This window comes from Diceros bicornis, chromosome 4 (assembly GCF_020826845.1).
Source record: "Diceros bicornis minor isolate mBicDic1 chromosome 4, mDicBic1.mat.cur, whole genome shotgun sequence".
NCBI lineage: Eukaryota > Metazoa > Chordata > Mammalia > Perissodactyla > Rhinocerotidae > Diceros > Diceros bicornis.
Window position 1 is genome coordinate 1,132,079 of NC_080743.1, and position 25,984 is coordinate 1,158,062.

The following is a 25,984-nucleotide window of genomic DNA, read 5'->3' on the forward strand; positions in this document are numbered from 1 at the left end:
CAGGCCTCAGATCTGTGTTCCCTATTCACACATGCTCACTTCCAGCTGTTGTCATTGAAATCCCACATAATCTTTCAAGGTCAAAGGGCAGTCACCCATGGCTGCTGCAGTTAAACGGTTATGCTGATTTCTGTTGTCAAATATTGGCCCTTTTCTCTTCCAGTCACTCCCATTCTACTTTTTTTAACAAGAAAAATCCAGCCTAGAATTGTATTACATGACTTTAAAGTCTTAAAAGTGTTCCTCCATTGTGCTAACACGACATGGCCTGAGCAGTCTCATTCATTCTGTTATATTTCACAAAGAATTTCTGGTACTTCTAAAATACTTTGTGCTAAGCCAGCAAACTTCAAAGTCTAGTGGCCTACACGACTGGTGACGTGCCGTAGTATCTGCAGAAATGTGCAATATAGATTCTATAATTTAATAAGCGCAGTGAATTATGGCATCAGTAACTAAGCAGTTGCTGGGTGAGTGAGCAAGAACTGCACAAAGCAAATGACTTTAAAAGAGATGAAAGCTCTTTGTATTTTGTGGTTCTAAACATTAATGTTATTATATATTTGGAAAATTACGTCTACCTATTGGTAATTTTTTTTCTTTTTGTAGTCCTGGAAAAGTAATTGCAAGGATTCTTCTAAAACATATTGCTTCAGCTCATCGGTGATTTTCTTGCCATGCTTGGTCAACCAAAGTCAGTGTTGAGTGTCTTAACTCAGCGCACAGCCCCTGGTGGGCTTCTCTCCGCGCATCCTGGGGGTGATGCACCAGGGCCCTCTGCAAGGGGCCTCACAGCCCGTGAGTTAAACTGAAAAGGAAGAACAGGATGAGGGGCATTGAGGCTTTTTGCTGTTTTACATCCATAAACCAGGGTAGCCCTCGGGGGATCCAGTTTTGTGTCTGTTTCATTTAAGGTAACCAGTTTCTGATGTATTCAGAGAACAAATTTCCTTATTTTTTCCCCAGTATATATAAGATTTCCTAAGCAGAAATTGAATGTATTACACATCGTTTGGTCCACTTGCAGATTACTGTCCAAATTTAGAGAAAACTGATTCAGAACATAAAAACAGTAAGTTGCTTGAAAACCCTTTTTAGTTAAAAATCAGGTTAATTAAAAAATACTTTTAAGTTGTAGTGCATTAAAAATAAAATTAATTTTAAAATATTTATAAAGTACTGATCTTATTATGCTAATTATACTGGAACTTACTTTTTCTAACATGAAGCAAAATTTTCTCTTTTAAAAAGATTTTTTTATGGTGCTTTAAAAAAAATTCTGTTAAAGCAGGTGTTTCTCTGTTCTTGTACAGCTCTAATGTGTTGAGTCCACTTGCAAAAAAGCTATTTCTGCTTATTCTAGGCCTAATAAATGCATGATTCTAAATATTTAGGGGAAGTGGGGAAATTAATCTGTTGATGTGACAAAACAATGAAAGAAAGGATATTTAGCATTGAGGAGAGAAAATTAGGAGTTGAGGGACTGTCTTCAAATATTTGAGGAGTAGCAAAATGGAAGGGAGATTAGATTTATTCTGCCTGTTACCAAGGATAAATCATTGTAAATTAGGAGAAGTTACAGGAAGGCAAACATATTGAATGAATTATTGGAAAAAAAACCTCATTATTTTATTAGTGTAAAATTCTTTGTGACATACTATACAATGATGAATACTCCATTACTAGAGGATCTCTAAGATCCGCTCATTTCCAGTTCATTCCCTGATGGTCATGCAGCCAATATTTCTAAATATACAAATAAATAAAAATCTTTTTTCACTTTTTATTTAGATGTTTTGATATCTATTAGACATAGTCCTTTAATTAATTGCTTAATCACTTGTAACTCAAACTCATAAACTCCCTTTATGTGAAGTCATTGAGCAATCGGGTTTAATTTAATGAGATACTACTCTTCCCATATTAACTGCAGGAATTGGTGAAAAGATGTAAGAGGCCTTTGGATTACACAGGATAATCAAATCTCTGGTATTACAAATGATGGATTACAATGCAATAAAATTTATTATATAAAGAAAACTAAACAGGGCCGGCCCCGTGGCTTAGCAGTTAAGTGCGCGCTCTGCTACTGGCGGCCCGGGTTCGGATCCCGGCGTGCACCGACACACCGCTTCTCCGGCCATGCTGAGGCCGCGTCCCACGTACAGCAACTAGAAGGACGTGTAGCTATGACGTACAACTATCTATTGGGGCCTTGGGGAGAAAAAGGGAAAAAAAGGAAGATGATTGGCAATAGATGTTGGCTCAGAGCTGGTCTTCCTCACCAAAAAGAGGAAGATTCTCATGGATGTTAGCTCAGGGCTGATCTTCCTCACAAAAAAAAAAAAAAAGACAACTAAACAAACCTATGTTCTAATCATAAATCTGCCACTGGCCGTGTGACCTTTGGCATATCACTTAGCCTCTCTAAGCCTAAGCTTCTTTTTCTATAAAATCAGAATATTGCTGACTGCAGACAGGTGCAGGAGGAATTAAAGCTAATATGTCCAAAGTGCTTAGCAGAGTGCCAGACACATAGTAGATACTGGATAAACAAAAGCTATATGTTTAATGAAAATTAGTACTACATGGAGAGGTTCTATGGATAAATTTTTCAGACAGGTAGCCTAACTTTGCAGTGCCTGTCACCGGCTCAATCCATTTTCCCAAGGTAGATATGTTAAAGTGATTGCAAGTTAGGATGTGCAGTGTCCTGGGGCCTTGTGTTCAAAGTGTTGATTAGCTCAGGGTTCAGATTCTCCTTGCCCCTCAGCATGTTGGCACTTAAACCAAATGGGGAAATTAGGAAGAGCAGCGGAACAGTATATCTTCAGAACAGCATTTGCCAAAAACAAATGGTGTCCTTGTCGGATTATTTGGGAAATTGTGAGTTAAATGATATGAGGAAGGTTTCTTTATTGCAGGGACCCTGAGAGGCTCTAACATGTAAATGTTCTTGTCATTCTCCAGGGGTGGGCCTGAGAGTGTTTTCTGAACTTATTTTACCATGGAAATCCTTATTTTATGTATATTAGTGTCTTTGTTTTTGTTTGTGGTGGAGCATTTCGGGGGACTGTTCTCTGTGACATGTTCTGGAAGCACTGACATGAACCCTGACAGAGACGATGGAACGTGCCAGCATTTGGGGAACAGCAGGGGGCGTCTTGGCTGCAACATGGAGAGTATATGTTGGATGTTATGGGAACTACCACCTGAAATGCTGAAAAGGTGTCCTAGAGGCCAGATTTTGAAGGGCTTTAAATACCTAGTAAGAAGTCTAAACTTAATTCTTGAAGAAATCATGAAATACTGGTGGGGTTTTTATCAGACAAAAGACACCAGCCAGCCAGCCATCCTCTCCCTACTGTGCGAGTAGATTAAAGTAGAGAGAAGACACCTAGCAGGCATCACAAATTTATGTGCCTGCAAGGGCCTTACAGATCATTTAAATAAATGAAATATAATAAAGAGTATTGGGGAGTGTGGTGCATTTGTAAGGTCATGCCCAGTTTAAAAACATTCATATGCGAAAAAAAAAAGAAAATTCAGTACTGTGCTAACCAAGCAAAATATGTTTGTAGACTGCAATTGGCCTGTGGGCTGCTAATTTGTGACATGGGCACCTAACGTTGGTTAGGGTAAGTACTAGGCTGCTATAACAAAAAAAACAAAAAGATACATGGTTAAAGCACGTTGAAACCTGTATTTCTCTCTGGTAACTCTTCCACGTGAGCAGGCGAAGTCAGCAGGGTGCGCTACTCCACGTTGTCCTTCCAGATCCCAGGTTCCTTCTGCCTCACTGCTCTGCCATCCTGTGGGCACTGTCTGTGTCTGTGTGGTCGAAACTGTCCTAGCTCCTAGAAGAGAAAGAGAGAGTGTCCAGGGCAGAAGTTTCCTTTTGGGCCAGTGGGGTAGGAGTGGATTGTGTCACTTCTATTCACTTTCCCATAGTGGCCACTCATAACTTTAAAGGGAGGCTCGCAAGTGTGGTATGTAGCTGTCAGCCATGGGTATATGTGGACAACCAGCAGGCTCGGCACAGGAGGGCGTGGAATAGTCTTTGCTAGTTGTTAATGTTTTTCTTGAAAGGTCTTAGTAAAAGACCCAATTTTAGATACATATGTTCCTGGAAATCCTGACATAAACATCTCCCTTAACTGGGAATGTAAAGCCCCGAGAGTAAAGACCTTGTATTATTTCTGGTTGTATCCCCAGCACCTGGGACTGTGCTCGCCGTGTGATAGATAGTCAATAAATATTTGTTGAATGAAAGTAGTAGACCAAATATTGACTTTATCTTTATCGATATGGCAGAACGAACAAACAAAAAACACAAATTAGGTACCTGTATTGAATAGCAGTACCAGAGCAGGGCAGGGAAATTCGGAGCAACAAAAGCAGGAATTCAGCAGTACGTGAGTCCCATGTCACACGCTTCTCAAGCCTCTTTTTGACTCTTCCTTCTTTTCAGCGAAGACTGCATTATTCCCGTCTAGTGACAGATCCTTGCTGTGTAATGATAAACCAGAAGGATGATCATAACCGTATTGCAAATGCATTTATAATAGGCCTTTTCATCTGGGAATCTCAAAACACCTCATCCATGTTATTAGTTGACAAATATCATTTCCTCGTTTTACAGAGTCTCAGGCACAACTTTCTAGATATAGCAGTATTTCAGTCTAATTGTCGGTCCACCTCCATGTTAACCTTTAATGTTTACTGGAAGCAGATTCCAGATGAAATTTCCTCCACCATCGTAAAGATTAATCACAAACAGAATGTATATGTAGTTTTTTTGCTACTGTGTTCTTTTTAGTAGATGCCTGAATTTTTAACATTTGTTTAAATATAAAGGATTATTCTAAAAATAAATGATATGGGTTTCCCCCGCTTTTCAAAAGTAGAGTGTTCCTACGAAACCTTCGTCAACTGAAATGGCGTAAAGCAAAGAAACAGTTACCTTAGGACATACTTTGCTAGCGGATGCACAAAGTAAATGGAGACAAAGCACAGATGCTCACAGACGTAGTTCGGGCTGAGGTGGCCTGATGCCGAGAGTGGCCCCAAGAGTCTTGCTCCTTGGGCGCGGGCTGCCTCTGTAACGGCTTGCTGCAAAGCCAACACTGAACACTGTTTTCACTTTTTTCATGGAAGTGAAAACCCTTTTTGGATTTCTTTCAGTTAGCGAAAACTGGTACTAATGTAGGTCTTTCGTAAAAGTGAAGTAGCATAAAGCAACCTTTCTAAGAGCAGGGTCTACCTGTGTCTCAGATGTCATCAGTGGATGGCAGAATACTTTAAATAGTCAACATATAGTCAAAAATCAGACCAGAGTTTTAGAATTTGGGCTTAATGGATCAGCAGAAATATATCCCACCCCACCTCCAAAAATCCTGTTTTCTGAGATTTTCCAAATTAAGAGTACAGAAGTAACGTAGCGCTGGCGGTAAGCTGAGACGGATTGGCAGTGTGCTTTAGAGGGCTGCTCCGTAAGGCTCCTCACGTCGCCCCTCTGAATCCCTGAGTCAATGTTGGTTACACACCTGGACCTGGGGTTGGGCTGGCCCTGTGGGCAGTGGGAGACAGACACAGCCCTGCCCTCGCTGCATGCGGGGCTATGGGGCTGAGACGGGAAACCTGTCAGACAAGGTGAGGAGAGGCCGAGTCAGACAGCAGAGCCTGGGTCCTCCTCAGCTCAGCAGCCCCAGGAGACCCCTGAGCTGTGCTGAGGGCGGGGAGATGAAGGGGCCCTGGTCCCCCCTCAGGTGGCTCACGACCGGTGTGCTTGCTGAGGAGAAGTGCGAGTCCGGGAGGAGCAGGGTTGGTGAGGTGAACGGCTCTGTAGGTGGGAGTGTAAGTCATGTGTGCGTGGTGGAGTCAGGATTTGGTGCAGGGCCCGCACGTCACAGGCAGACCCAAATATGGTGGGCAGTCAGCAGCCTGGGAACCAGGGAACTCTTTCCCCTTGAGTAGCCCAGACACACAGCACGGACAGGCCCCAACAGGCCCGGCCACTGGCCAGTCTTTTACTGGCGATGGGACCTATTTCCCAAGGGAGAATGAATAGAGATGTGTTCTTTTTGGTGAGATCAAGCCAGATTTTCCCATTCAGCTGTGAATTTCCTTGCTATTGTTACATGTTTTTTAAGTCACACTTAACATGTGAGATGACCTGTGTATTGCAGTTTGCCTAGATCCAGTAGCCAGATGAGGTTTGATAACTTAGAGCTGAGAGCCCTTTGCTGTTCTAACAGGATAAACAAAAATACCTTCCTCCTCAGATACATTAACTCTGTTTCCTGGACACTCACCTTTCTTTAGAGGCCAACCCCTGGATGGTTTGCACCCGGCTCTTTCTTCGCCGACCTCTGATCAGTTCTGCAAGGTTACCTGTCTCTCTGCAAATCCAACTTTTCTCCTTTCCTGCCTGTTAAAAGGCAGACAGATGTTCATTCCCTTCATGAGATGAGATTTGGTTCCCATGTAGTGACATTTTCCATAATAACTGCTGATATCATCCAGGCAAAGAGAGCTGCTTTCCTAAGCACCCATAAAAAAAATTGAGCTCCCTGTATTCCTGCCTCTCCTAGAAAGTCTGCCGTCTCCCCTTTGTGTGACTGGACCGAGGTAGTGAAAGCTGTACTCTAATTGGGGATTCACTGAACAAGACGTCAGGGAATGAGCTTTTTTAGCCATTTTATATAAAACCAAAAAGGATCTGTCTCTCATTTCAATCTCCTATACAATTGCTCCTGAACAGTAGTTCAGAACTGGGGAGAGAGTCAGTCTGGCTTTTCATCTAGGACATACTTAACAAAAGTATATGTTTTGCACTCATTTCTGAGAGGCCCTATTCAAAATGTAAATCTTGGGATGTTTTCGGAATGTGTAATCAGCTTTCCAACTGAGGATCTTTTAATGCTAACATCTAAAATTTGGAATTACTTAAATTTACCTTTTTATTTTCTTTTCCATTTTTCTCTCATCTTGCAATAAAGTAGAACACCCATTTAGTGTTGTTTCCCTGAACGTCATTTTTATGCTTTGGTTTGTGTTAGTGAGAATGAAATACTGGTATGCTCAGGTTTGCTTAGTGATTACGTTAGCCAAGTCATTTTTTCCATCGTATCTTAGGTTTCATTTCTTGCTGCTATCTTCTTCTAGAGTTCATCAGTGGGTTTCCAAATCATTGGTGGAGGAACAAAACCAGTGTCATAGTCATTTAAAGTTGCATAGCGTGTTTACACAGACCCCTCTTTGGGGACACATTGTAAACATGAAGTGGCCAGGGCTTTCTGATCATCTCATGAGATTGTGAAGAGATGGTTACATCGGACTTGTGAGATAATTCTGCTCATTTGTATTTTTTTGATTATTGTACATTCACATATATTTCACCTTCTAAATTACACGCATTTTACTAAAATAAGCCTTAGGAGGCAGGTTGCTGTGGGGGAAGGAGGACCCAACTGTTACTCTGCAGTGACTTTTTCAGGACCACACAAGGTCCTGGTTTAAGCTCAGGACGAGACTTTATTTTTGGCCCCTTATGTCCATTCAATAATGCTGCCCTTTAACTCTGTTTTCACTTGGTCTCCCCAAATATGAACCATAATCACAACAAGAGGACACACCCAGATTTTTCCCGTCAGAGAACCCGGTGACACCTTTTTGATCAGAAGCTTCGTCCAGATGGTCGTCTGTCCTGTTCTCTTTGGTTTGGTGGGACTCCGTGGATGGGCCGTTGTAATAGTTTCCAGATGCACGCTGGTTCGTTTTAGTTCAGACTGTGTTGTAGAGATGGGAGAGAGAAGGAGACAGAATTAAAAAGTTCTGTCCACATTTTTATAAAAAGGAAAATAGACATACTGAGCCCAGGGAGTTGTGTCCGCTCAGAGGCATCTCTGGAGCCCGTCCTGCCTGCTGGGCCCTGTGGTAGGACCTGGGGCCGGAGACGCTCTCGCCCCTCAGTGGGCTCATGGTCCAGTAGGAGAAAAAGACAAAATGACCATTCCGTGTGCTGAGTCCTTGTTAGAGCCACACAGAGAGCACCGGGCCGTACTGAGAAGAAGGAAAGGAGTCCTTGCCAGCGGTCGGGGTAGCGAGGGAAGGTTTTTGATAGAAAGGATGACAAAGCTGAGTCCTCACAGACAAGTGGGACCATGGTGGCCAAGCAAAGAGCAGGAAGGACAGGCAGTTCAGGAGGGAGCAGAGAGGGAGGAGGGGTGACCAGGGCCAGGGCAGAGCATGTATTCCATTAGGCCAAGGGGTAGGGCCGGAAGTGAGAGAGAAGAGATGAAAAATGAGCCTGGAAAGGAAAACGGAGACAAAGTGGGGGTTAAGTGCCGTGCAGAGGAGTTTGTATTGTCCCCTGAACTCTGTGGGGCTCTTGCAGGAACATGTGGATTTATCTCAGATTCTCCAGTGCCTTGCTTTCCTCCCTCAGGGCCTTTGCACATGCTAATCCCTCTCCCTTCCCTTTTTCTGGCTTTCTCCTTTGTATCTTTCAGACGTCAAGCTCTTAAGAGAAACCTTCCCTGATCACCTTTCTAAAGCTTTTCCTATTTCTTTTCTTCATATCATTTATACCATTTATAATTTTTAAAATAATTCGTTTTACATTTTCAGCTATCTCTAATCCTAGACTATGAATTCCCTAAAGGTAAGGACTGTAGGGGGCGGCCCAGTGGCACAAGCGGTTAAGTGCGTGTGCTCCGCTGCGGTGGCCCGGGGTTCGCCGGGTCAGATCCCAGGTGCGCATCAACGCACCGTTTGGCAAAGCCATGCTGTGGCGGCGTCCCATTTAAGGTGGAGGAAGATGGGCATGGATGTTAGCCCAGGGCCAGTCTTCCTCAGTAAAAAAAAAACAGGAAGATTGGCAGATGTTAGCACAGGGCTGATCCTCCCCCCCCCCAACACAAAAAAAGGTAAGGACTGTATCTTGAACTCTTAGCATGATGGCTGGCACACAGTAGGTGCTCAGTAAATATTTGTTGAATAAATAAATAAGTCATCAGATTTGCCTGTTAGTGAGACAGCTCTGGCTGCAGAGTAGTGAGTGGACCACCAAGAACCTGAGACTAGAGAGAATAGAGAACACAGTCACGAGGCTGTCCCATCATGCTGGGGAGAACTGGGAAGAGCCTGAGCCATAGTCGTAGGGGAGATGGAGACACACATGGAGTCAAGAAATAGTAAGAAATGGAATCAGTGGGGATCTGTTGGATGGGGTGTTTGTAAGAGGCAGGAGTCAGGGATGACCCTAAAACATAGAAAACAAAATGAATGGTGGATGGTTCATTGAAGTAGGGAATTCAGAAGAGTAAGAACAGATTTGGAGGAGAAGAAGATGAGCTCGCCTTTGGACATGTTGGGTCTGAGGATACTTGTGGGCCATCTGGGTAGAAATATCCCATAAACATTTTGACTTACGGGTTTGGAACCCAGAAGAAAGATCTTGGCAAAAGATAAAGATTTGAGACTCATTGGCCTATAGATTCATTCATCCTCTCATTCAACAAACATTAACTTAGTAACTGCTTTGTTCCAGGCATTAATACAGTGGTGAAGGAAACTATCATTATTCTGGTTTTCACAAATGCCACAGTCAAGACCGGAAGCTGATAGTGTAGAAATAGAGAAAATAACTGAAGAAATATGTGTATAAGGAGAGATGAGCACAAACCCTGGAGAACATGAACGTCTGAGAGGTGGGCAAAAGAAAAGGAGCATCAGGACAGGATGATGGTCGGAAGGGATGAAGGCAGGGTTCCCCTCCCAACGCCTTGTGCCAGGCCGAACGTGTTTGCAAAATATACTGCTTGCTTTTTTGAGTGGCAGGATTAAAGTACATGTGTTCACATTCACTCTGTACAGAAATTCATGTTAAGTCGTCCTTAAAATAAGGAGTTTCAGAGGTTGGAGGTGAAACGTGTATCAGCCTGCACGCGGTGCAGAGATGAGCGAGAGCAAGATCCAGACTCCCCGTTTGCCAATGAAGTTCCTTGCTATTGTTGAGTGTTAAGTCACACTTAACATGCACGTGGTTGGATTTCCTTCGTTATGGTCTATGGGACGACTGTGATGTCCGAGTTGTCACAATGACAGAGATGCCATAGTCTGTTTTCCCAAGACCACGTCAGAGAACTTCTGTTTATTTTTACTTCTCAGTTCTCTTAATCCAAGAGACAACCTCAGCTGCTTTTCAAATAAAAATCAGCAAATACTGGGGTGCGGGTTTTGAAAAGTGAAATTCCTTAAGCACCTCTTCAAATGAAATTTTGCCATTTTATTTTCAAAAGCAATTTGTGATTATTACATAGCCTAAAAATTAGAGCTGTTTTATCTAAAATGTAATAGATTGTATGTTTGATGTAAAAATTAACTGAAAGTTTTCTTTTTAATCTCAGTAAAAAAAATCTTTCTTATGCAAAAGTCCAATGTAACCAAAAGAAAAAAAAAATTGTAGGTCCGTTTATAATCCTCCAAAACACGGCAATTTTTTGCATGTGTTTATGTGCATGACATTTAACAAATTTATAGTGCATAAACTATGCCACAGGTAAATTTGCTTCCCCTTAGTAATGGGCAAAACTAGCTTTTGTCAATAACATAAATTTTATTTATGGATTGTTTGTTGTATATTTGGATTGGCCTACTTTCTTATGTGGCATTTCTTAAAGGTATGTTTCTTATTCCAGAGAACAGTTATATTAAAAATCCCTTCAGCGGGCAGCAGCTTCTTGGCCCTAATGTTAAAGCAGGTGATTATGCTGACCCTAAAGACTGGTCTCTCCATGAGATCCCCCATCTCTGAGACCCACAGAATCAGAAAACTTTAGAGGCAGAGAGGGAATCGACATGTCATAAATTATGTATTCCATTTATAAGTTTTATGTTCCTGAGTATACCACAAAAATAAATAAACAGTTGATAATAGATGTAATATTCGACATCTTAAAGGAAATTATATCAAGCAAAAATGAAGCAGATACAAAATTCAAAGATAAAGTCATTTTGAACCATTGAGTTATTATCTTTTCTCAAAAAAAAAACCCACAAAAAACTCTTGTTCTCGGGGGGCTGGCCCAGTGGCACAGTGGTTAAGTTTGGCAAGCTCCGCTTTGGCGGCCGGGGGTTTGAGGGTTCGGATCCTGGGTGCAGACCTACACCAGTTGTCAGCCATGCTGTGGTGGTGTCCCATATGAAAAATAGAGGAAGATGGGCACAGAGGTTAGCTCAGGGCCAATCTTCCTCAAGCAGAAAGAGGAAGATTGGCAACAGGTGTTAGCTCAGGGCCAATCTTCCTCACCAAAGAAAGAACAGTTCTTGTTCTTGAAACAAATCTAAGTTTTTGTTTGTGCTCAGAAGAATTTGTTTTCATGTTTTAAGGGTTGGGGTTTGCTTTCGCTGGTCTGGCTTTTTTAAGATCCACCCTGCAGTGCTTTTAGACATGAAGGAAACGTCTTTAAATCTTGTTTGATTTGAATGAGTGGATAGCTAATCCCAGTCAGATGTTTCTTTAAAGAATAACGTTTAAAAACTGCTATGGAATTTGGCCATCCTGGTTGATTCTTAGTAGGCTGTTTCCATCCCAGTGTGAAGGTCTTAGGGGGCAGCCAAGGTAACCATTTGTTTTAAAGAATCTTTTGTGTCAGACTTCCTGTTGAGTTTTTTTTAACCTTTTCAACAATCACCTAGTTGTTGTGTCATAGCTTTCCGTGACCTTCAGATTCAAACCAAAAACCAACCACATCACTGAAGGACTGTGCGTCCACATGGACTCTACATGGAGCAGAAATAAAATTAGACACCCTGTTTTTAATCACAGCGGAACCGAGTTGCGAGTTTTGTGGTCAGATGTCTTCTGTCTGTGACGCTGCTTCTTCTGTTTTGTTCTGCAGGACATTTGGGCTTCCAGGACAGTTTTGTCACCTCAGGTGTCTTCAGCGTGACGGAGCTGGTGAGAGTGTCGCAGAGTGAGTATGGTGTTACTTCGGTTCAGGCAGAGCTGCCCGGCCTCCCAGAGACACACACAGCTCTCAGGATCCCCTTCCATCACCCGCTGGAAGAATCTTGCCATGTGGTTTGTGTGACAGCCAAGAATTTAAATCAGGAAAAATTAAAGAACTGAAATCCTGGGTGTCTCACATATTCCCTGGTTTATGGTGTGAACCTGGTTAAAAAGAGACAGAGGTTTCCCTGATTTCTAAGAAATTCTGCATTTTAGAAGAATCTCTTTTTGACCTTTAAAGAATGCTAATGCCCTCAGCGTGAGTGACAATATAGCAAGATCATTACCAGCTTGTCAATAATCGCCAACATCAGTGAATTGAGAGTGCCTGTCACCACCCTGTTCATTGATCAGAAGGGTCACTGGTTGTATTTTTGCTGTGACATAATCGGAGAGTCCAAGGAGAAGGTATAGGATTCTCCATCTCTCTCTCTCTCTCACGCTGTGAGAGACAAATAAAGACAAAACATCTTTGTCTTTATTTAAAAGCATATTTACAATGACTGTGATGTTCTAGGTCCCAATAACAAGAGGAAAAGATAAATACCAAATACGAAAATTTTACTTTTTATCCCCCTCCTACTTCAAAATACCACTTGTAGATAAAAATTTACGTTGTTAACATTGGTTTCAAGCTGCATCAAATCCTTTGTGGAATGAGGTGGAGTAAACATAGATACTCTCCTTTCAAGTTCATACCCCCCAGTCACTGCGTCACGGTCTTGCGAGAGTGACCGAGGAAGCCGGTCTGTCTGATGACAAGACGGTGGGTCACGCAGGCCAAGCCGTCCTGGTGGCACGGGCTCGGATTCTGTCTGTCCTTACTTCTGAGAGCTGGAGGACCCTGAAGAACCCAGAGAGTGGGTACAAGGTGGGGCAGGGCATCTGCACGTTGAAGAATAGGTGGAGAATCTACTCACTGTCTGCTGGGCACTGTGCTAGGATACGTGGATGCTGCATAAATTAATCCTTGCAGTAAACTTCTCAGATAAGAAATTACCCGCATTTTTACAAGTGAGTTAAAGTGCGGGTCTGTTGAAGTGGTTTACCCAAAGTCACACAATGGGTAAATGGTTGAGCTAAGTCTGTGTAAAGCTAGAATCTGTACTCGTGATCTGGCCCTGAATCTGAAGGGAACCTGAAGAATCTACAGTGTGAGAGGAGATGGAGAAATAGCGGGAGGGAACCGTGGGTGTTAGAATTCTAGAGTCAGGGACCCTTGGTTGATGCTGGGGTGTTCTGGTGTGGGGAGTCTGAACCCTAAGGAAGGAGGTGTTGGGAGCCGCAGGGTGTGAGCTGGGGTGGCGAAGGACCGACCAGTGAAGCAGGGACCAGGTGCCTCAGTAACTTGGCTGTGTGCTGCCCTGGCACAGCTGGCTAGCCAGTTATTTGCCATAGACAAATAACAATGCATTTGTGTATATATATTCTTTCACTTTTTAAGACTTTTAAAAATGATCACTATCCCACATTTTCTTGCAATTTTAATAGTAATATAGAGTCTATACATCAGAATATAACTGTCCCAGTGCCATTACAGGGAAATCCATCCCTGGAGCCCTTACTAGGATCTACACACAGCCTTCAAGAGCGAAAAGAAAATCCCTTGACTCTATGGCTGGAGCACGAGACCTCTTGACTCCACCCTGCTGCTGTGATGCTTACGTTTGGTCTTCGTGACCATCGGTGTCCTGGGCCTGGGCGTCGTAGAAGGCCCACGCTGCTCAGAACCGTCCCCAGCATCTCGTCCTTCTTCTACTTTCCCTATATCCCTTTAAGGTCTCATATCCCCTGGCTTATCAGCTCCAAGCTAGATCAGACCTCCCTTCAGTCCCTGACGGCTCGGTTGCCAAGTCAAGACTGCCAGAGGGTGTGGCCGGTCTGCAGATGGGATTTGCAGAGGGACCTGGTTTTGTTTCCTGTCCCCATTTAGGGATTGTGTTGCTGATGCCTGGCGTCATGAGCGTCCTTCGGCTCCTGAATGCTTTTCGATTCTGCACACTGCTGTGTAATCGCTCTAGGACTCGCTCACACATGGCCTCGTGCTGACGGAAACTGTTTGGCAAGAGTGGGACTGGGCTGTGTCAGCTAAACCATGGCTTCAGGCCAAACTGCCCTCCAGACCCCTCCCCCTTGTGGATCTTGAATCCGGGTTTCTCAGGTTGTATATCTCAAGGTTGCCTGGGCTGCTGGGGTGAGGACCCCCAGCTTGTGTCTGCTCACTCACTCACCCTCCTGGAAGACTTAGCACTCAAGCCGCACAACGGAGGTGAAGTCCTTCCCCATTCCTTACAGCACTGTCCCCTCCGTTTGAGAGGTGCATGGACACTTCCTGCAGATGTGTGGGGCCAGGGTGCATTCTGCAACCTGGACATAGAAATAAGCCGACTGGCACATACGTTGATGAAACACATGATGTTAGCCCTGTTAGGAGCATGGTGCAGCACTAAAATGACCAGTGATAGTAGTGAGCAGCGATCAAGCATACTCCACGTACCGGGCTTTGTGCTGGGCCCTTTGTAAGCGTTATCTCAGTCTTTGCTTCCCTTCCCTGTGCTATTGTCCCTTTTTATAGATGAGGGGAATTGTGATGCTCAGAGGTTAAGAAACTTGCCTTTTTACTTTGCTGTTCTCAGCTAGCTGACTGCAGACACTTTTGTTGTGACCTCTCCTAAACCTCCATTATAGAACTAAGCAGAGTCCAGTGATTCTGTGCTTTTATTGAATAACCATTTTGTGTTAGAGTTGGTAAACGTTTAGTTTATTAATTTGTGCATTAAAAAAAAGGTTAAACCTATATTCATGTAAACCAAAACAAAATACTTAATTAAAATTTTTTTCACTGGATCTGTTTTCAGGTATGATGTTTTTAAATGAAGACCCTTTATTTTTTAGAGCAGTTTTAGGTTTACAGTTTCAGGTTAACAGAAAGTACAGAATTTCAATATACTCTCCCATACAGTCTCCCCTATTATTAACATCTGTTGTTAGTGTGGTCTATTGTTACAGTTGATGTGCTGATATTGACACGTTATTAACTAGACTCCGTGGTTTACATTAGGGTTCACTCTCAGTGCTGTATATTCTGTGGATTTGGACAATGTGTAGTGACATGTGTCCACCATTATAGTATCATATGGAGTAGGTTCACTGCCCTAAACATCCCCTGGGCTCTGCCTGCTCATCCCCCCGCCCCAACCAGGGATCTGTGAGCTCTGTCTGTAGTTGTGCCTTTTACTTGGGTATTTTCATGGCCTCGGCGTTTCTTCTTAACCTTCTCTTATCTATCCCAACCCCACCCGGAAACCCAGTCACACCTGATTATGACCACATATGTGGCCTGGAAATTTCATGCTAATGGTGGCCTTAGCTTGAAAATCTTCCCTCTTTCTGGATCTTTAGTATTCAGTTTTTAAATTTGCTAATGTAAATAGTTACTTTCCCCAGGTTTCCACTTAGTTTCTGTTTTTAGTTTTCCTCCTTTTGAATTTAATGGAGGAGGGAGGTGCTACTTCAGCTTGTCCTCAGGAGTATTCACTGAACTCACTACCTGCTAAGTTTGTTGTTGACCACGTGTTACTACAGGGTGGCCATGGCAGAGACACCGAGAGAAAGCAGTGGCATAGCCTCACACGCGCAGAGGCAAGGAGGGTCAGGCAGCCAGGTTGCTCGACATGAAATTATACTGATGAGATGCACGGGGCTGTTGGAATGGGGGGCGGCGGGGCGGCTGCAGTCTCCCACTAGGTCCCTCTCACCCTTTTCGCCTGCCTGCCTTTTAATTTTTTGCATTATCTAGAGTCCACGAAAGGCAGGAAAGGAGAGTCTTGTTTCTCTTTGCAGTGAAGAAAATACTGTAGCATGAAAGAAAATGTATATTTGTTCTCTTGCTGCCTCTTCCCCTTGTGATAGGACCATATGAAAGTTGTTCTAGTTATTTATTGCTTTGTTCTGGGAGGGAGGGGGAGTATAGACTACTAGACACTGTGCCAGAGAGAAAGAGAGAAGTCTCCTCTGCTTTGGTGGGGGGTGGTTTACAAGTGCTAACAGTGTGGTCAGAATCACTGAAATTGTTTTAGCATGATCCTGGGAGGAAAGAGTCAGGAACCATCTGTTGAGATGGTTCTTACATGATGCTGCATTTTCAAACAAAGCCTTCTGGAAGCATTTTCAGATGGGTCTCTTTCCCATGACGTTGCTACAAGGAGAGCCCACTTGACTAGCTGCTAAGTGATGCTCTTAGATAGCTCTCTCTGCCAGCACCCACTCTTGTTTATTTTGCACCAGTGTTTTCCTCAAAGTGTGGGCTTTGAGGCTGTCAAATATCCTGCCTGGTATGAACTCAGAAAATCCTCCCAAAAAATCCACTACTCCTGCCCATTTCCTTCTAAAGTGCTCACTATTTTACTTGAAGTTGGTGGAGTGACTCTGAAACCTTAAATACTTCACTGAGAAAGAGGAAAACCACAAATACACACAGGCCGTTGTGACTCTGGCCTGGTGGGTTCTCATTTTCCAGCAGTGGTTTGTGTGAGCTGGCTGCAAGGGTTAAGTAAGCTTCGTGGCGGGATGATTTCACGGCCCTGGAATTTTGAAAAGCCAGGGTTCTCAGTACTCTGTGGCCAGCCTTGGAGTCTCTGGGTGTGAAAACCGCTTAGTTACCCAGACTGATGTTGGTTCCTGTTGCGTGGCTGCAGAATCTGTTAAAATCCAGCAGCTGAATTGTCCTGGCTCTGCCTCGAGGCTGGGCGGCTGGTGCTGCAGGATTCCCGAGCTGTGGTGGGTGGAGGGAGTGTGAGGAGCCTGGCGTCTGCGCAGCCTGGCATAAGGTGGCACCCTAGTGGTTGTTTCCTGCCTCAGAGATGTGAGCACGCTGACTCACACAGGAATCCTCATCAGGAGGCAAACTGCAGTTCGTTTTTGACTTTTTTTAGGTCTGTGGGTCCTCGTGGGTCTTTGAGGACCCGTATCCGTACACTTGGGTTTTCTGGCCAGCAATTCAGTAAGAACTGTTGGCAGCATCCTAACCTGACATGATGGAACCACAGCAGAATTAACTCTGCTCCCAGGCACAGTCAGAAAATGCAGCTCTTTGATAGGAACAAGCCCAAACTTGAAAATGATATGTTCCTGCACAGAAGGACTCCTGAGGAAGCTGGTATAGGGTAAGAGATTCAGACAGATATCTAGCCCTTTGGGGTGCCTTTAAAGAGGTGCAGGATTTTAGATCTTTGTTAAAGCAAAATAGATCTGAAACTTGCTCTTCTGAACAAGTGGCCTGTTGGTTCTCCTGTTAAGTAACACGATAGCTGTGATCATTGCATGGAAATTAATTTTTAAAATAGGTTATATTCTTAAGCAAGCTCTTCTTTCAAAAGAATCCATTTGGGCTTGAGCATTTCAAGGAAGAGACAAAAAGATTATAATAAAAACACACTGCAGCCCAAGTGTGAGCAGCGGCTGTGACCTTGCCTCTCATCCACCATCACACAATCCAATGGCGGTCTTCTCAGACCACGCTCTCGATCAATATCCTATTAAAGCAGCACAGAAAGTCTCCATAAACTTAGTGGTTGGCTATGTTTATAAATGGAACTCGGCATAATTAGATGGTCAATAGCAGGCTCCACTGGTAGTTCTGAAGTGAACATCACACATTTTCTGTCTGTAAAGTCAGTGGCACCTCTTCCAGAGTGAGGGTACGCTGTGAAGCAGAAGAGTGGGCGTCCCTTTAAAAAATCGTAATGCCTAGCTCCAAAATGCAGTTTTTAAGAAAATCTATTAAGTTATGGAATAGAAAATACAGCTTGGCCCTATATATATTTTTCATTTTGCCTATCTAAGCCACCTTATTCTGAATATATTATGACATTGGGAATGTTTCATTTTCTACTTTTGATCAACCCCTCATAGAGAGAGAAAATAATAAATACGGCCATACTCATCGGAAGAAAAATATCAGTCTGGCTGGCTTAATTTAGTAGGTTTCCTCTATTATAATTCAATAAATTTACAAAACAAATACTGAAATTGAATTAGTTCAGAAGGATGTTTTGTTATATAATTTTTTTTCTTTTGATTTTCTTGCCATGTTTGGGATGCATATTTGGGCAGTAAAGTGGGCAGCAAGTGCAGTGGACTGGCAGCAACAGACGTTTTCGTCAAGCTGCTCTTCCTTCTGGGGCCCAGCCACAGTATGGGGGCCCAGCCTACTCTCCTCGTGAAGTGAGAGGCCTCCCCGGCCTCACATGCAAGTTGATATGTGCGTGTGCCTCGCCTGAGGTGTGCCCGGCAGTGGGGTTGTGATCACCACGTCGGCTGAGATTAAAGCTGGGAAGAGCAAGCTTCTGACGTCAGCAGGTCCATCGGTCAGCGCTGTGAGTGAAGGTCCAGTCGTTCTGCACTCACCCTCCTGCAGCCTTCCTGGCCAGGGCTGGCAGGGAGAGTTCTCAGGGCAGGATTTAGGGGCCTCTGTTCTCTGTTCTTAGCTGAACTTCCTGCTGAATTTACCAATCTATGAACATTCTTATTGTAAAGAATTGGCTCAGGAAGAAGCAGAACACAGAACACCTTGATGCATATACTAATTTGTTGTCATGATCTCTATTTGTACATTCATCTGTTTCTCATCGTTTCTAGGTAATTTGTTGGTATGCTTCCTATGTATAATGTTATATAAAATCTGTATGCAGGACGGCAGCATGGTATCATAAAATAGTCCAGGATACAGAGTTGGAGATTTGGTGCTGCCACTTATTAACTTTGTGGCTTTGGGCAACATTTAACCCCTCTCAGCTGTGTTCTTCTCATAGGTAACAATCATTTATTCAATCAACAAATATTTATTAAATGCCAACTTTGTGCTGGGCCTATGTCTGAATGCTAGAAATAGTAATTCCTCTCAGAAGTGTCTTGAGGATGAAGTGAGAGCGTATCCAGTGTCTGGCATACAGTAGATGCTCAACGATGGTGGCTACCGTGGTTGTTATTGAACGGAGCCCGTGTCCCTGATCCGTCACTCTGTGCTCAGAGCTGATCCTTGAGCTGACCACATGACTAGCAGATTTATTAAAAATGTGTGTGTGCGCGTGTATAAATTAAGGACAGATTTTAGGATTCATATTCTAAAAGTCAGTTTATTAGAAGGACCATTCTAGTGACCCCTTCAGAGTTAATATTCTGATAGAATAAGAGCATGCCAATACTAGATGTAATTCATCTGCTTTAGGAAGCCAGAAAATTCTCATTCCTCAACATTTCAACCAAAGCCTATGCTTCTGCATTATTCTGGGAATTTCTCTTCCAGGGTATCTAATGGATAACAAGATGTTTTTAAATTCTCAATCTAGCACTGACACATTAACAACTGTTGAAGTGGATAGCCACACTGGGTTATTTTTATTGGAGTTTTTTAAAGTAGTACTTAGTTCTATAGTATTTGAAAATTTTGCTTTCTCTTACGTGGTACACGTAAACATTCTCTTTGGGTAACAGGAGTTGCTAGAGGTCGCTGGTGACAGTGTGGTTTTTAGTACACCTTCATTTATGCACTCGGAAGTCTCAGTTGTTTTAAGAGCAGTTATTCGTATCCAATAGGTACCATTGGGGAACTACAAGGCATTTGGGGATTTCCAGAACTCCTATATCACCCCACCGTAAGACCACAGGTACTGAGATTTGGGCTGGAAGGTATCATCCTAGTCATCCCAGCTCATTCTTCCCAATGAGAGAGACTGTTGTTGGTGATGCTGTAGGCACGTCTGGATGAGGTGGGTAGAGTCCACACTAAGCAAAGCCATGCATTGGGTCACATACTGGAACTGAGTTAATCCAGTATATGACTGATATGTGTGCATAGTAACATCCAGGATTTTTCAATAGATGGAAGAGGGAAAAAAAAGAAACAAACAGTTCTTGGTGAAAATATTGAGAACTCTTACTGTAGACAGCTGGATTTGTAGCTTGTTGAGATGGGACTGTTGATAGTTTGGTTTCCTTATAATAGCTAATGGTCAGAGAGTCCCTGTGCACTCTTGGTTAAAGGGCTTGTCTAGAAGCCCTTCCCTGGTTTATAGATCATTGTGGTGAAGACACCCCTTAGGCCATCAAATCTGTCTCCTGTCACAGGAGACTGCATCCCATGGCTGAGGCTGTATCAGATACTAAACAGGTACCACACCTGACCTCAGCCAAACGCTGAGGCAGGATGGTACTCTGAGGGGCGGAAAGTCAGTTTCAGTCCCAAAGGCAGAAGCCATTAATGCAGGAGATGAGCCAGCATTGCTGGTCTGCCATGCATCACTCTGCTAGACCACGTGTTAGGCCCTCCATCCAGGGAGGCTCAGGCTGACGCCCACAGCTCTAAACATAAGAGGTGAGAAGGAGGACAATGAGGCAGAAGTTTTGCCAGTTAAGTGATAATTATTCTTTTATTTAGATCTTGTTGAATTCATCCGCCAGTAATTGATGGCGAATGAAAGACGAGAGACTAGAAATCTTGGTCTTCGCTATGTTTCCTTGGGCAGATATCTGGGGAGATCTGGATTCAGATCCCTGCTCTGCCACTTAGCTGTTGTGTGATCTTGATCATGTTGCTTAACCTTACAGTTACTTTTCTCATTTGTAAATGAGAATAATACAAATACATGTCGCATTGGGATACTGCAAGGATGAAATGAGATAATTCAGGTAAAAGACCTAACAGATCAGCCTGGCACATAATAAATGCTTGATAAATATTAGTTCTTAGCTATTTTTCATTAACAAGGTCATGTAATTTTAGTTCAGTTCAGTAAACATTTGTTGCATGTGTAATATATGAAGCATCCTGCACTGTGTGCTGAGGAGAATACAGAAAGAAGTAGGAGACGGTTTCTTCCTTTGTAGAGCAGATTTCTAAGTTTCTTGAGATTCAAGACTGAGCTTTATGGCAGTAGAGTAGCTGAATACACTTAATTTACAAATGGAACTCACGATAATTATCTATCAAAGATAAACTGTCTTCATGATTCAGAGTGAGGAGGGAAGAGAGTATCAGTGAATTGGCCCTACTTTAGTAAGAGGAAAACTTTTTTAAGACATAGAAATTCCCCTATTTACATCTTCTGCCATCACAAACACACATATTCCTTAACTTATGTGCACAAAACATGGATTGTGAAAACGGTGCTCTGCGTCAGCAGATGCCTTTGATGGGCTTAAAACATTCTGCTGGCTTTCGGCACCTAATACTACATTTCACAAAAAGCATTGCTTAAATCTTATAATAGCAGGGAAGTTCACTTTCACAGAGAGGGAAATCCTTGTTTTAGTTCAGTGCCATTCTTTTATGTTCCATTCTGGAAAGCCATACTCCTGGCCTGCTTTTGGTCAGGCTGTTTAGAAAGGAAGAATAGAAAAAGATCAGCACATGGTTTACAGACCAGAAATCTGCTTGGCAAAGGAGCTGCTGAAGACTGTGGCATAGAAGCTGCAGAGAAGTTACTTTTGTGATTGATTTCCATTCATGTCAGACTGACTGCAGCGTGGTCGTTTCCTAACCCAGAACTGCTCGCTCTGCTGCAGTCTGCTATCTGCAGGGTGTCTGAATTATAGCAGGCGATGTCCTGTTACCTCTTACACAAATTACTGACGCTGGTGTCTTTCTCCACGCAAATTCATCAGTTTTACAGTCCCTCGTAGCCACAGTCAGGAAAGCACAAATTGATAAAATGAGTTAATTTTACTATACTTATTTTTTTCTTTCTAAAAGCACTCTCTTATAGGCAGTGTTCAGGAAGCATATTATGGTAAAAGGAAGATAAAGGAGTTGAATTTTCTTGCTATAAATTACTTTCCAAGTTAATTCCCTTGAACGATGATTCCAGATTTGCTTGAGTATTCATAGCATTGTGCGTTTACAGCTGTGCCTTTGATGGAAAGAAGAACGAGTATTTTCCCATGTTCACTCCTTTTGTGTGGGTGACATGGACTCTCTTGCAAGATCTTGGCCACTAGAATGCAAAACAACACGAAGTTGTCCTGGGCCCGTAGAACCGTGTACTGTTGTTGGAATACCCCCCCACCCACACCCCGTCTTAAAGTGCACGTTCCCAAGTCTCAGTGTACATTGGATTATGGAATCTGGAGAGAAAATAGTTACTTTATAAGTTAGAAATTGAGTGCTAAATCTGATAATCCTGTTGGGGGGATGCTTATTGGTCATTATACCATATTGTTTAGTAGCCAGGCAAATTTGAGGAAGAGATTCTTAATCACTGAAATGTAAACGCCATGAGGGCAGGGATTTTTGTGTACCTTGTCCACGATGGATCTCCAGCATCCGGAACAGCGCCTGGCACATTAGAAGCGCTCCATGATGGTTTGTTGAATTCTGTGGAATACAGTCTCTCAGAGGAAGGGGGCCATTCAGTGGGCTGGCTGCACTAGTCATTCCGTCAGTACTCCCCACTGATTCCTGCAGCACGTTGTGAACTCAGTACACTGTCGTCTCCCAGGCAGAGTAGCTTGAAAATTTGGACGATTTTTTTTTCCCCATCATTCTTTCTTTCATTGCAAGCCTGAGCAGATTTTCTCTGGTGGATGGCAGAAGTTCAGTAACTGCACCCTTCTCCAGCTCCTCATGTGTGCAGAATAGCAGGTCATCAAGAGGGCTGGCTACTAAAGTGACCCCTTCTTCCAACAGTCTGTGTTACTATAATGGTTCCTTAATAGCAAACCATTGATTAAGAAATGACACAAAGACTACATTCTACTCATGACAGGAAAGAAGGGGGCAGGGGATGCATGACTGAGGAATAACTTCTGAAGGGATAATTCCCAAAAGTTAACCTTTTGAGGAAAACTCCTCAGTGGAACAAAATCCACAAATATTTCAGGTTAGAGAATTGCAGTACTGCTTAAGAAAGTTGAGGAGGCAGTGTTCACTACTTATGTCTATTTATGGATTTCTGAGTTTCATTTTGCATTGCTTAAAGTTGGGGCGGGGGTAAATGGAGAGGGTAATGATTACTCTCCTTAATTCAGAGCATATTCATTGACCATCAGTTGTGTGTACAAAACTGTGGTGAGCTGTTTAGGAACACAAAAGAGGCTGTCGGGCTGTGTGGGACTAAATGGCACATGGTATAACCCTGTGACCTCATGACCTCGGAGAGTTACTCAACCTGTTCGTGCGGCAGTTCTTCCTAGTGGTGGTGTGAGGGTTAAATGGGATGATGTGCCTGGTGCTCTTAGCCCAATGTCCAGCCCAGAAAGAATGCGGAATAGATGTTAGTCCTTCTTATTGTCATGGTGATGGCCATAGCAGTGGTGGCGAGTTTTCTTTTCTATCATAATTATTATTAGAATTATGAGATCCAAGTTACGGAGGTGGTGGTTGGCAGGGCTAGGACTCCAGACCGTGGCCGAGACCGGCACTTTATCTGTGCCCTGGGTGTCTCTCTTTACAGTGCTCAAAGTGCACGCAGTCTGGCTGGGTGGAAGATTGTGGGTATGAGATAATGAAAGAATGATCAAGCCTACGGTTGAGGACAAATGGGGCAAAATCGGGTTCCGCGATGTGTGGAGCAGACAGGAAGTGCTGTGGTTGGTCCAGTCTGGTCGTGCCCGTGTGTGATGGGCAGTGGCTCCGTAATCTTGGTCACGCACTGGAAGGCGGTCAGCTGGGAGCTTCAGACGCCCGGCATGACCTCCCAGGCAGACACTGGGCAAGTCACTTGACCCTTGACATGTTTAGTTTCCTAATTTGCAAAAAGGACGAAATACCATTATTAGCTAAGAAGTGCATTTTGTCATATACGTCTTTTTGATATTTTATATTTGTTAGAATAATATGATCGTTTGCTTATTTATGCTGTTACCTACTGCATAATTGGAAGCGTGTCTTTTATGCCTGTTTACTATCCTGGAAGAGGTGACAGATATCCATCGTGACAGTTCTGTTTTCACAGCATCATTTAGGCCTCCGTTCCTTCTTGTCAGGACTCCTGATCAGCCTACTGATTTCCCCACCTCCAGTGTCTTAGTCCCGTTTCGTGTGTTCCAATGCTGTTGTGATATCAACGTTCCTCAGGTTCAACAGTTATCACTCCCTCCTCAGGAACGGTCATGGATCCCACGGATCCCTCACTTCACTTCCTACCTCCAAACCTGTGCACGGGCTCTGGCATTTGCCTAGAAACACTGGCCTGTCTCCTTCTCTGCCTCTTTAAATCCTAGCTGTCCTTGAAGGCTCAGCTGAAGTGCCGACTCTTCCTGGAATCAACTCTTTTTTGGATCCCACCAGCCAACGTGATCTATTACTCCTTTGAACTTTCCTCACATATCGTTTGCATTTCTCCTATGAGATTTAACACATTCAGCGTTGCATTAGGTATTCAGGTATTATTTTATCATTCTCTCAGGCTGTAAACCTTGTGAGAACAGAGATACTATATACCTTTTTATCATCTCAGGTTTAAGGCACATATTGTATATGAGAGCAAGGTGGTGTGATAGGAAAAGCACAGACTTCCGACCAGGCATCCTTGAATTTAATCCTCGCTCTTCCTCCTTCTTGCCTTTCCATTCTCCAGGGCAAGTGACTTAACCTTGTTCCAGGGCTTAGTTCTCCTCATCTGGAAATGCCCTTTCCTAAAAAGGTTGTGTTAGGATTAAGTTAGGTGTAATAAAATGCTTATCACATTGTGGCTCCTGAGGGACTCAGAAAAGTCTGCCGAAAGCTGCCTCCCGAGTTCTTAGTTACCTGTCAGATTCCAGATTAGAGGCCTGGAATGCCCACCCCGTGGGTGGGAACGCTGATGGTGACCCTCCCTGCAGGCGCAGGCATTCTCTTTGGCCGTCTCAGAATCCATGCAGATTATCGCCCTTCTTGTGACGCACACACGGTGCCGGTGTTTCCTCCCCAGGCTTGTGAAGCAGGCAGAGTCTGGGTCTGCACTTTAGTAGGATTACTCAACCCAGCTTGTGAAACCCATTCTCATTTCAGAAATTTAGTGATCTTATAAAGCTCAGGACACACATAACCAGTTTGTCAAGCCTTAAAGTTAGTCACCAGATGTCCAGTAGACACCTGGGAAGTGTCCCAAGGCTGCCAGGCCACCTGATGCTATTTACTAGGTGACAAATACAGCCACTCAGTGTCCCCAGGAAGTAAATGTGCGGGTGGTTAAGCACATTTCTGTGGGCTTAACCATTTTCCTAATCTGACTGAGGTGGGCACACCATATTTACACATGTACTTTTCTTCCTTCATCTATTCCAGCTCCTGTAACACTCTAAAAAGATCGTCAAGGTAAACGACGTTTTTCACAGGTGGAACGAGGTAGATAAAGTGTTCAGTGTAAGCGCGGCTGGGTGTCCACCAGTGGTCGAGGGCCCCAGGCTTCTCCTCTCAGTCCAGCCCTGTCCGTTTCACTTACACCTTGCTCTGTCTTTCCTGCCGAAAGTGAGGGAGTGGGGCTTGTGCCGTTTCCTTGAGTTCAGGAATGAAGCAGCTTCTCCATCCAGCTGAGGACTCAACCCCATCCTGAAACTTGTGAAGAAAATCTAAATGCAGACGCCAATGCTGACCAGCCTTATCCCACTTCTTTAGTTAAGAAGAGGCGTGCATCTCTAAGCTCTGTGAGGCCACAAATGTTAATAAGCACCTGTTAGATGCCAGGTTGCTAACAGGGATGATGGCCAGTCCAGGCCCCCATTGAGTCATCTCCTCCCTCCTCCATGGCCTATTTCATACATAAAATATTAGGAAATAAAAGGGGAAATTATGTAAATAAATTTAATATGGGAAGCAAATTAGGGAATGACTAGCAAAATTATTAACTAGAGCTCTGTTTACACTTATTGTCAAGCCTAACCATTCATTTTTGAACTAAGTAAAGGCCCTTCCTCCATTAAAGCCTGTCATTGAGAGATGTGTTTGAATTTCAAAAAGTATATGTGAATTTCAGGGTTTTCCAATTCTTA

The 25,984-nt window shown here is 43.5% G+C and overlaps 1 protein-coding gene across 1 annotated transcript in view; it reads left to right on the plus strand.

The window, feature by feature from the left end:
• The window catches only part of NFIA (nuclear factor I A), a 347,625-nt gene that overhangs the window by 219,689 nt on the left and 101,952 nt on the right, over positions 1-25,984 (plus strand). Inside the window, exon 4 of the mRNA XM_058538169.1 lies at positions 11,907-11,981. Within this exon, the coding sequence (XP_058394152.1) occupies positions 11,907-11,981 (75 nt within the window). The remainder of the gene's footprint in view (positions 1-11,906; positions 11,982-25,984) is intronic.